The 13,059-nt window shown below is 37.1% G+C and overlaps 1 protein-coding gene across 2 annotated transcripts in view; it reads right to left on the bottom strand.

The window, feature by feature from the left end:
- Positions 1–13,059, bottom strand: part of ephx4 (epoxide hydrolase 4) — a 43,379-nt gene that overhangs the window by 20,918 nt on the left and 9,402 nt on the right. For both annotated transcript variants that reach the window (XM_057840397.1, XM_057840395.1), the window contains 4 exons: positions 8,718–8,803; positions 7,675–7,832; positions 3,604–3,732; positions 3,431–3,534 (listed from right to left, as the gene is read on the bottom strand). In XM_057840397.1, coding sequence (XP_057696380.1) covers positions 3,431–3,534; positions 3,604–3,732; positions 7,675–7,832; positions 8,718–8,803 — 477 coding nt within the window. The remainder of the gene's footprint in view (positions 1–3,430; positions 3,535–3,603; positions 3,733–7,674; positions 7,833–8,717; positions 8,804–13,059) is intronic.

The following is a 13,059-nucleotide window of genomic DNA, read 5'->3' as shown; positions in this document are numbered from 1 at the left end:
GACACAAACAAACTGCATCACCTCCATTTGGACTCGTTATGTAATGACCGTTTGGGTTTCATCAACCAGAAAAAAAAGCGGAGCTTCCAGTCTTCTGGGAAATACTGCAATTGATTTCTATCATATTTTGGCTGGTTGAATGAAGCCATTTTGGAGGTGTTTTTTTGTGTTTCAATAGTATTTAGAAGAATTCGTTTCACGTCCTAAAACTCAATTTCAACCCCTTGATGCATTAATTTAATAATTATAATGCTGAAGTACTAAAAATAGTACTAAAAAAATGCTAAATGTAGGATAATACATTGAAAGTACAGGTAATCATTAGAAAAGCCTAAATGTGAAAAAATAACCGATTTTTTTTTTTTTTTTTTTTTTAAATAAAAGTACCAAATTAAAAATAACGGATATATTTAGAACAAAAAATATTGTCTAGCCCTCCCCTCCTTTTTTTTATTGGAACCTTTTAAATCACAAAAAAAAAGAAAGAAAGAAAAAAAAAAAAAAAAAGTAGCACTGTATTACGATTATTATGTACCTACGTGTATTATATATTATATTTACTTTTTTCCTCCTGTATTATTATTATTTTTTAAATTAACCAGTTTTCCCTCTTTGAATTTTAGAATGCGTAAAATAAAAAATAAAAAAACATTGTGATACAAAATAGATTTTTAAAGCTAAAAATTAAAACAAAAAGACATTATACTATATATATATATATATGTATATATATATATATATATATGTATTAGGGCTGTCAAAAATATCGCGTTACGGGCGGTAATTAATTTTTTTAAATTAATCACGTTAAACTATTTGACGCAATTAACGCACATGCCCCGCTCAAACAGAATAAAATGACAGAGTGAAATGCCCACTTGTTAATTGTGTTTTATGGAGTTTTGCCGCCCTCTGCTGGCGCTTGGGTGCGACTGATTTTATAGGCTTCAGCACCCATGAGCATTGTGTAAGTAATTATTGACATCAACAATGGCGGGCTACTAGTTTATTTTTTGATTGTAATGTCATCTTACCTGTTTTGTGGTGTTTGGCGCCCTCTGCTGGCGTTTGGGTCCAACTGATTTTATGGGTTAGTACCATGAGTGAGCATGGTGTAATTATTGACATCAACAACGGCGAGCTAGTAGTTTATTTTTTGATTGAAATTTTTACAAATTTTAATAAAACGAAAACATTAAGAGGGGTTTTAATATAAAATTTCTATAACTTGTACTAACATTTATCTTTTAAGAACTGCAAGTCTTTCTATCCATGGATCGCTTTAAGAGAATGTTAATAATGTTAATGCCATCTTGATTTATTGTTATAATATACAAATACAGTACTTATGTACCGTATGTTGAATGTATATATCCATCTTGTGTCTTTCCATTCCAACAATAATTTACAGAAAAATGGCATGTTTTGTAGATGGTTTGAATTGCGATTAATTACGATTAATTAATTTTTAAGCTGTAATTAACTCTATTAAAATTTTTAATCGTTTGACAGCCCATATATACACACATATATATATATATATATATATACATATACACATATATATACATACATATACATCCATCCATCCATCCATTTTCCATGCCGCTTATTCCTCACGACAGTGGTATGAAAAAGTATCTGAACGTTTTGAAATTCCTCACATTTCTGAATAAAATCACCATTAAATGTGAGCTGGTCTTTGCCAAAATCACACAGATGAAAAAACTGTCTGCTTTAACTAAAACCACCCAAACATTTATAGGTTTTTGTATTTTAATGAGGAAAGTATGCAAACAATGACAGAAGGGGGAGAAAAAGAGTAGGTGAACCATCACGTTTAATATTTTGTGGACCCGTCCTTTGGCAGCAATAACTTCGAACAGACGCTTCCTGTAGCTGCAGATCAGTCTGGCACACTAATCTTGGTCCATTCTTCTCTACAAAACTGCTGTAGTTCAGTTAGATTCCTGGGATGTCTGTCATGAATTGCTTTCTTTAGGTCATGCCACAGCATCTCAAAGGGGTTGAAGTCTCGACTTTGACTTGGCCACTCCAGAACATGTATTTTGTTCTTCTGAAACCATTCTGAAGTTGATTTACTTCTGTATTTTGGATCACAGTGTTGTTGCAGCATCCATCCTCTTTTTAGCTTCAACTGAGTGACAGACGGCCTCAGATTTCCTACAAAACATCCCGATAAACTTTTGAATTCATTCTTCCATTAATGATTGCAAGTTGTCCAGGCCCTGAGGAAGCAAAACAGCCTCAAATCACAATGCTCCCTCCACCATTCTTAACTGTGGGGATGAGGTGTAGATGTTGGTGAGCTGCTCCATTTTTCCTCCACACATGACGTTGTGTGTTACTCCCAAACAATTCAACTTTGGTTTCATCCATCCACAAAATATTTTGCTTAAACTTCTGTGGAGTTTCCAAGTGCCTTTTTGCGAACATTAAACAAGCAACAATGTTTTTTAGACAGCAGTGGCTTCCTCTGTGGAGTCCTCCCATGAACACCATTTTTGGCCATAGTTTCACATATAGTTGATGTGTGCACAGAGATATTGGACTATGCCAGTGATTTCTGTAAGTCTTTAGCAGACACTCTATGGTTCTTTTTTACTCCTGAGTATTCTGCCCTGAGTTCTTGGCGTCATCTTTGGTGGACGGCCACGCTTAGGGAGGGCGGCAACAGTTCCAAACTCTCTCCGTTTGTAGACAACTTCTCTGACTGTCAATTGATGAACATCCAGACTTCTAGAGATGGTTTTGTATCCTTTCCATGCTTTATACAAATCAACAATCCTTGATCGCAGGTCTTCAGACAGCTCTTCTGACCGAGCTATGATGCACATCAGACAATGCTTCTCATCAAGACATTTCTTACCAGGTGTGTTATAGTGGGCAGGGCAGCTTTAAATCACTCATCAGTGATTGGGCACACACTTGACTAAAAAATTGTTTCAATTGCTCCATAAGTCTCCTTAGGCAGAGGGTTCACTTACTTATTTTTCCACCTTCCGTCATGTTTGGGTGGTTTTAATTAAAGCAGACACTGTATTTTCATCTGTGTGATTTTGACAAAGATCAGATCACATTTGATGGTGATTTTATGCAGAAATGTGAGAAATTCCAAAAGGTTTAGACATTTTTTCATACCACTATAATTAAACTGCACCTAATAAGTCAACAACACTCTTTGCTTTTAGGAAAGTGCTCTAAAAAAATCTTCAATCAGATAAAAATACTAAGAATAAAGAATTTTCCACACACGAGCTTGCAGATCCCCCCTCCCGTTCTTCGCTTCTATTTTTAGCCTTCGCTCTGATGCGCTCTTAAAATAGAACACAGACGGTGGGAAACGCTCGCGCGCACGCCGACGCAAACACGGGCTTGCCCTTGAGCGGCGTCAATGTCGGTCGGGCACCTTAAAGTCGTCGATGGAGAGCATGAGCTCGGGCAGGCGAGGCAGCTGGAAGAAGAAGAAGTGGCTGCATTTCAACATCTGGCTGGGGTGACGCAAGGCGTAGTCTGAAAGCGTGACATGAAAAAGAGGATAAAGATGATCAAGTCTCTAACACACTGAAGTCGGGGCGTTACCCGCGTAGACGGACGGGTGAGGACAGTTGAGCACGATGAGCTTGGCGACCATTTCGGGGTAGTTGATGGCGAACAGCCACGCGACGGTGCCACCCCAGTCGTGTCCCACCAGGAAGCAACGGTTGTAGCCTAAAAGACACAAGAATGTAAGCGTGGCTACCACATTTTAGCCCAGAGGTTTCGCGGGTAGTTCACGTTCGCTTCGGAATAAATCGATAACTTATCGATGATCACAAGAATCGGTTTTGACAGTCGGTGAATTGTTTCGAGACATGAAAATTGCCGAAAGCCTCTTTATATCAGATTATTACAGGGTTGTTAAAAGTAGAGCTGAAACGAGTACTCGAGCAACTCGAGTTTAAAAACTGATCCGAGTAATTTTATTGACCTCGAGTAATCGTTTATTTTGACAGCTCTAAGCATCACGTTTTGCTCGGACTATTTTTAATGCGGGACAACGCGCTGTCACGTGCGGAGAGGAAGAAGGAAAAAAAAAAAAACTTACTGCAGCCGACAGCCGCCACAAACAACGCCGACGTTGCTAAATACTAGCCCGCACGATGCTACGTTGGTACAGGTAGCGTCTGATAAGTCTCATAGAGATCACATGTATGTTGAACTAGATGCCCAATGACAGACTCGGCCGCATCTGGGCAGCGTTAGTAAACAGCCGCCATCTTAAAGCAGTAGAGCGCTAAGCGCTAATAAAGAGCGCTGAGCGCTAATAAATAAGATTAACGTTACTGTCGCTACTAGCTCACGTAACGTTAGCCCTGCGGAGGGCTAGGTTTCAATTAATTATGACCACTGTCGATGCGTGGCTAACGTGTCTTACATACAGGCTTTAACATAACATAGCATTGTGGAGTGATGAGGGTGTAAAATAAAAACTTAATCATGCTACCTATCAATTTTAGCTCAGTAGTCATTGCTGGATAAAACACCAAGTAGCACTGGTCCCTAATGTGCTCCAATACAGCCTGTATCATACATTTATTTTGAACACTGCAAAAACTCAAAATCCTATCAGGACTTACAGTTTAGACTAACTTAAAACTTAACTAGAACTTAAAAATGGCTTGACACAAAGAGAAATTCAATTGAAACACGTGGGAAACTTTTAAGTGATGTGTGTTATCAAGCGTAACGGGATTTTTAGGTAATATATATATATATATATATATATATATATATATATATTTTTTTTTTAAATAAGATCTAAAAGTTTTTTGAGTGAAAGCAGTGATTTAGTCTTTTTTTTTTTTAATTCTAGTTACATCTGAGATGCAATTGTTGGCTGTTTTCAACAATATACATCGAAAATAAAGATATTGATTCACTGAAAATGGTTCAAGATTAGATGAAATGTCTTGTTTTCTCATGTATATTTATAAATGCTCTTCACCTAAAAATATATTTGTTTTATCCGATTACTCGATTAATCGATAGAATTTTCAGTCGATTACTCGATTACTAAAATATTCGATAGCTGCAGCCCTAGTTAAAAGTATTAAAAAAGCAGTGAATTTAGTTTTCCATTATTAAAGGTATTAAAAGTATTAAATTAGCTGTCGTAAGTCTGGAATTTTTTCACCGTAGTTTTAATTTTGAAGAACATCTCAGTGCAACCTAAATTATATCCGTGACGAAGTTTTTTTTTTTAAATCCATAACGAAGATGACGCGTAGAATTTTTCGATGCGCTGCACTACAAATCATAATGCACCTCGTGCGTGCGCGCTGTTAGCATCATTAGCATCAACATCACAACAGCAGGCAATCGCACAGTACTGTGTGCTAACATAAGGAACTGCTCAGATGCCTTAGTTGTTATGTTCGACGAAAGCCTCAACAAGAAAACAAAGTCCAAACAGTTGGACCAGCATATGCGGTATTGGATCGGCGACCAAGTCGCATCCAGATACTTTGGGTCGCAGTTTATGGGTCATGCGAAGGCAGTGGACCTGCTTAACATTTCAAAGTAAGTTGCCAATTTCTCCAATTAAAATGTGTTAGATGCAATAATGCATTTCTGCACGGTTTGCCTTTCGAATGAATGTGAATTTTGTAGTTTTAACTCAAGAGTTAGCTATGTTCAATGGGGTATTGGCAGGTGCACTAGCCTTAGCATGGATAAACCAGAGTCGTAGATCCACCATCACCCTCAGATACACAACACGGTTGACACTATTATTGGAACGAGTGCGGGGTAACGTTGATCTAAATAACATGGCATGGTGATAGGCAAATTATAATGTAGGTGATAGTAAAACACCTCCTGGCATATTTAAATGTTTTTCTTGATTGAATAAGTATGGATTTTCTCTATCTGATTAAAAGAAATGTCTTCAATTGCTAACAAAGGATTAACATGTGTTTTGTATACTTCTTGTAATGTGATTAGAAAAAAAAAAAAACAATTACCAAGGGAAATGGTCATGTGTAGCTTAATTTTGTGGTAATTAATGGTAAACTACTGCCATTTAGTGGCTGTTTTTTAAACTTTCACTGCCAATTGCAAGATTTTCCCAAGCACTTTACAGTTAAGGTGACCAACTTGACAATCACCAGTTAAGGTGACCAACTTGACAATCACCAACCTACCACCTTCACTACTGTAGGTCCTCTTAAAAGGGAAACCTGTTGTATTGCAAATTTGAATCTTTCTGAAGTTGCTTTACAAAAATAGTGTAAAATCCATTTTATCCTGGGAAAAAAAAATCTGAAAGACCTTATATTTAAATTAGGGCTGTCAAAATTATCGCGTTAACGCGCGGTAATTAATTTTTTCAATTAATCACGTTAAAATATTTGACGCAATTAACGCACATGTCCCGCTCAGACAGTATTCTGCCTTTTGGTAAGTTTTACAGCAAGGCTTTTTGTGCTGTCTAACAGCGAACTCTTGTGGTCGCTTTGCGACATGGTTTATTGTTGTCTTGCCAGTTCAATATGGCTGCACGACGTCTCGGGCTGACGCCTACGTTGTAATGTTGTGCCGATATGATCCTCGGACAAGATTTGTCCGTAAGTATGGTTGTTGTAAATAATGTACATATTATGTTAGTAAGCGAAATGTTATATTTTTTGTATGAGACGCCTTTTGTTTATGTTTAGTGAACCTGTATAGCGTGCTAAGCTAACGTTGTTGCTAATGCAATGCTTTTTTTTTTTTTTTTTGTAGTTTTACGACGGTCTAAAGAGGACAATGGTTTGAGGCCATTTTATTAATAAATCAGATGAAAAAGAAAGAAGTCTGATTATTATGGCGTTGTTCACTAGCTGTCTAGCTTTGGAAAAAGTAGACGCTTCGGAGTGAGGACATCATAGACAGATTTAAATGACAGTAGAGTGAAATTCCCACTACAGTCCTTATGTACCGTATGTTAAATGTATATATCCATCTTGTGTCTTATCTTTCCATTCCAACAATTTATTTTACAGAATATATATATAATTTACAGAAAAATATGGCATATTTTATTGGTGGTTTGAATTGCGATTAATTACGATTAATTTTTAAGCTGTAATTAACTCGATAAAAAATTTTAATCGTTTGACAGCCCTAATTTAAATGTGTTTTAATCGTATCTTCAGTAAATGCGCATCCTTTTGTCACACTTAGTAATTGAAGTTAAATTTGATGTTCAGTGCTTATTTTTTTAATATGATTCAATATTATCTAAATAATGGGTGCGAGAAAAGTATTAATTTTCAGTTGAAATGGCATTAAAAAAGGTCTTAAAAGTCTTGAATTTAGATTTATCAATCCGGGGGGACCCTGTATTAATAATTTTGTTATTTAGTTACTGTTATTTAGTTAATTTTAGTTATTTGCATTTTTTTTAAACATCAAAGGTTAAAAAAAAAGTACTGGAATCTTTTTTTTTTTTTTTTTTTTTTAATTTCCCTTTGCATTTTTTAAATAAAAAAAATACCAAAGGTAAAAAAAACAGTACTGGAATATTTTTTTTTGTGTTTTTAATTTTTTTAAAAATTTATTTCCCTTTTTTATTTAAAAAAAAAAAAGGTTTGACACCTTCCATCCCAGAAGTACGAAAGTCAAACCCACCAAGGTGCTCCACCAGGTCCTTGACGTCGGTGAGCAACGCTTCAGGCCGGTAGCTGTCCACGGCCAGCGGCATGTCGGACTCGCCGTAGCCGCGCATGTCGGCTGCCACCACGCGGAACTCGCTTTTGAACTCACGTAGCTGGTAGCGCCAGGAGAACCTGTGGCGTAACATAACATGGATAGCGTAACATGGATAGCTGAATTGGACGTCTATTGCTGTCTCAAAATTAAATGTTTTGATTTTTCTCTACTGACGAGTACAATCTGATCATCTGTGACAGCGATGTTAAGGACGATTTGCAAATTCTCTCTTTTTTTTGTCCCAGTTCTTTCGAGTTCTCAAACGACGTGTCCGTTTCTGTCACTGAGCCCAAAACCAAATTGTTTTGACATGTCTTCGGTCAGCCGCGAGGAGACATCGACACAACCTGACAACGTCTTTGACCCCAATCCACGAGGTTCTTATATCATATCATAATCCCGATAGCGAGGGGGAAGGGGGCGCTGAACTGGAAGGCTTATAAGTTTCTTGCAGATTCCCAAAAATTGGCTTTTCATAAAGCGCTTCTAGCCATTGACGTGATTGGAAAACCAGTGGCAGTGATGGTTGGTGTAGATGAGGGCTGGGAATCTCACGATATGGCAATACAACAGTTATCAACACATGGGTCAGGATCTCATTTTACAACACAACTAATAAACACAAAAACAATCTATTTTTAGCCTTCTGTGAATTGGAATGAGTTAATCACTAGTAGACGGCGCACTAGAGAACCGGTGGACACACCAGGGGACGGCACGAGCCCAAGCTGAAAATAGCGCACAATAGGCGGGCTCTTGAGTAATACTGTATTTCAATGCACTAACGAACGTTCGTTCGGTGCCACCCGCCCAGCTCAAATGGATTGGACATCTAAATGTAATAAACTCACTAGAATTTACAGCAATGTAACATAACGGTAAATTACATACGATTAACTCATCGCAAAATAAAGGTTGGTTAATCGACTATGAAAAGAACGCTTTGCAGCCAGCTCACCTACCAGAACTCGGGGAATCCGTGCAGAAAGAGCATGAGGGGCTTCCCCCGCTCACCTGCCGCCACGTAGTGAAATCTCAGGCCCGACTCCTGTCACACAAAAATGACACACTCAAAACAAGTCATGACACCATCACCTTTTCAATTCGATTTTATACAAACATAAAATTAGCCTGAACAACATTTATCACGGTTATTTAGGAAGCAAAAACTCAAACAAGGAAATGCCTATTTTTTCAGGCTAAAGGCCGGTCAAGTCACCGCTTGTGTTGTTGTTCTTGTGAATACCAACTTTTAAGTTCTACTCCCTAGTCATTATTGAACCGACCATCTTGCACCTCGGTAGCTATGTAGCATGGGCCAGTATCTATTGATTCTCCGTGCTTTATTTTTTGTTTTTTGTATTTGGACTTATTAATTTCAAATTAAAGTTAGGAGTTAGCCAGTAGTAGAGGTGTGCAAAATTTCCGATTCTTAGATTATTCGCGATTCGGCCGTGGAAGATTCGAGAACGATTCACAAACATCCAAATTCCGATTATTGAAATATGCTAAGTAAAGCGGAAGTACAACACACTCAGCGCGCCGCGCGGTCTTCAGGACGCAATGAGAAACGGAGCGAGAGTAGCTAAACATCATGCTTCTCATTACCCGGCCCCTCGAGTAATGCCAATGCTCAACTCACGGCTATAGCTCAACTCATGCCACGAGATAAAAAAACACAACAACATACCTGACTGCTGCCGAAAAGCTGCTACAAAGTACATCCACATAAAGTTACGGTAGATATCATTTAAATAGGACTAGATGCAATATAGATTCGGTAGCGTTAGCAGCACATCTACAGAAAGCTAGATGTGGGCGTTAGTAAACGGCCGCCATCTTAAAGCAGTACACTTCCCTGCAAGGCTGTTGTAGCTAACCTTCCAAGCGAACCTAATTAACTTTTCATCTAAAATACTCCTAAATCGGTAAAATATTGACTTGAATCTATCTTTGAAATAGTTTTAAAACTTTCACATGTCGGAAGTAGACAAAAGGGAAATTATGGAATAACGGGAGCAATTTTAACAACCTTAACGGTTGATTCACAACATTAAATTAATTGAATGTAGTTTAAAGCTGCTGATACAGAATGGGGACTGAAGTTTTTTTATTTACTGTTATTTTTGTATATTTGTTTACTGTTATATGTTAACTTGATACTGAAATTGTAGTTTGGTTTAGCCTGAGAGTATTTTTGAACAATTTTGGAACTAATGTTAAAAAAAAAAAAGGAGGGGGGGTGCATCAATAATTGTTTTATAATCGAATCGGAGCCTCTGAATCGTAATCGAATCGTTAGGTGCCCAAAGATTCCCAGCTCTAGCCAGTAGAGCGCAATCTTCTGTAGGATAGGAATTTGCTAGTAGAGGGCAGTTCAGAATTATTTTTGCCTGAAGGTCATGAATTAGCTAGCAATAGCGATGGGTGTGAAAGTATATTGATAGTGATGCAACACAACACTTTGTATCCCATGATGTAACCAAAATTCTCACGCCAAGAATCGATTTATCGTTTTAAATATATGTCACCGTTTATTAGTGCTGCAACGATTATTTAATTGAGTAAAAGAAAGATTTAAATAAAATTTTGCCGCTTCAAGTATTCATTTAATTAAAGTGGCGTTGTAATGGTTTGTTTTGAAAGTGTTTGCATTTCGTTTTATTGATTTGGGTGTACACACTTGCCTCTAGTGGGAACAGTGAATATGAATTAACTCATTTCACATGGCTGAATCCATCTGCTCCCTGATAAGACCAACATACGCTTTAAGTTTTTAATTGAGCTAATGTTTTTTTAATGCATTCGTGATTTAGTTTATAGGTATATTTAGCTGTTTTTTGTGGGAATATGTGTTTAATCCATTTGTTAGGAGCATTGTACAAAAAACAAAAAAACTTGCATTTTATAGCACTTAAGCTAGCGGACTTTTGCTATGTGAGTTAGCCAACTGATCTTTTGTTGTACCTAGATAATTATTTTATTGTTTTTTATACCGTTTGAGGCTCGGCTCAGGTATTTTCTTATGTTCCTTATCCAATTACTCGATTATTCGGACAAAGTATTTCATTGATTAGTTGACTAAAATAATCGATAGCTGCATCTACATATGTTGCCAACAAATTTTTTAACTAGTGTCTACATTAACTCACTGGCTGCCATTGACAGTGCTAGATCTCAGATTCATTTTGATTGGGTTGTTGGATTGTCGATTGAAATGGATTGGACGTCTATCTATATCAATGGAACGGAAACATGGTCCTTCACAATCGGCCCGTACAATTTCGATTGGTTAACCCCTAACAATTATGATTTGATTATGACTACGATTTTTGGTCATAAAAAAACAAAATATCAACATTATTTTCTTCTAAATTATTAATAAGTGTTGTATATATTTTATATACTGCTTTTATCTCTTAGACTGTAAGCCTCACTCATTCAATTTTACAAGAAAACTTTTTCATGTACAAGTTGAACTGAAAGTTTAGCCGCCGGTGTCCACATTGCATTATGGGATATTTACACTAAGAGACATTCAGCTCATAAGCTTGTAACAATCCAAATGTAAGCCACATTGGACTGTAAACCACAGGGGTAAAAGTGGTAGAAAAGTAGCAGCTTATCGTCTGAAAGTTATGGTAACTATACATTATAAACGTATAATTTAATGCAACCTTAATAAGAGCTAAATTAACAGAATTAAACTATGGTTAAAGCAACACTTGCCAACTTTTCAGTTTTGGTTGATTTTAGTGACGCCGGATGACAAAAGCGGTAGTGTTTTGCCTTACACAAGAACATTTCCCATGAAGACCAGTGCACACCCGCACAGTGTTGTAAAATCATGATCTCCGGTTGCCTCCAGATGGACTAAACGACATCTGTGTTTCTAGCGGCTGTGTGAAGGATGAATAGTAATAAGGTAATGACTAGGGTTGTTTTTTTTTTTTTTTTGCTCCCGATTCAATTCCAGTCAGTCCCGATAATTTTTCCCGATCATATACATTTTGGCAATGCATTAAGAAAAAAATGAATAAAACTCGGACGAATATATACATTCAACATACAGTACATAATTACTATATTGGTTTATTACGACAATAAATCCTCAAGATGCTATTTACATTATTAACATTCTTTCTGTGAGAGGGATCCACAGATAGAAAGACTTGTAATTCTTAAAGGATAAATGTGACTTTGTATATTGTGACTAAATATTGCCATCTAGTGTATTTGTTGAGCTTTCAGTAAATGATACCGTAGCCATTTAACTGTTCTGCCCAAATGCATGATGGGAAGTGCAACCATGACCGTGCATAGTGGTACCAATTGATATATCTTCTCTGCGTTGGGAAATAACATACGGTGTTAAGAAAAAGATCAATTACTACCTTTCTTCCCCACATTGCTTCCCACGATATTTGTAATCGTAGGGAGAGGGATTGTAAAGCTTTAGCCAATTAAAAAAGGCTGCCAAAATTCACTTTACTCATTTTACGCTGCTTTTTAGCTCTATATATAGGTAAAACGGCGCCATTACAGATTGAACGCGACAATGCGTGAGTGGGTCGTGCGGCACATGCGTTAAATGCGTTAAATATTTTGACATGATAAAAAATTTTTTAAATTAATTACCCCCGTTAACGGGATAAAATTGATAACCCTACCTTAAGCCTAAACTAAAGACTCTGGATGAGTGTAACATATTATGTCTGTAACGTTAAATACAATTAGAAAACGATTTAATTAAAAAATATATACATATTTAAAAAAGGCATGTCCGATATTTTTTTGCCGATTCCGATACTTTGAAAATGACGTGATCATCTCTAGTAATGACTCCAATTGTGGCTAAACAATAGCATGAAATATTAGCAACTGTGTGGCTAACCACACAACCAAACTCGTCGGAGCTGACGGGAAAGCCAGGCCAATGTTTATTCTTAAGTATATTTTTATCCTGGTAGCCTCCCCTTTTTTCCCCCCTTTCTCCGGACAAAACTTTTTGTCTCTTTTGTGACTCTGCCATCTTTGCAGAATTCGCACAAAAGCGTTGGCATCGACTTCTGTCTTTACACTGAAAAGGGAAAGGGATGTATGCCATAAAGCAGTCAGCATATTTTGTAGCTTTTTGTGTGTGGCATGGTTCCTGCCACTCTCCTCAAAGTTAGTGCCGATTGAAAAGTGACCTAGTGTCTCTTTAAATGTCTTTAGAGCTGAAACGAATACTCGAGCAACTCCAGTTTAAAAACTGTTCCGAGTAATTTTATTCACCTCGAGGAATCGTTTAATTTTGCCAGC

This window comes from Corythoichthys intestinalis, chromosome 7, assembly GCF_030265065.1.
Source record: "Corythoichthys intestinalis isolate RoL2023-P3 chromosome 7, ASM3026506v1, whole genome shotgun sequence".
Classification (NCBI taxonomy): Eukaryota; Metazoa; Chordata; class Actinopteri; order Syngnathiformes; family Syngnathidae; genus Corythoichthys; species Corythoichthys intestinalis.
This window is presented reverse-complemented; position numbering and strand designations above follow the sequence as displayed.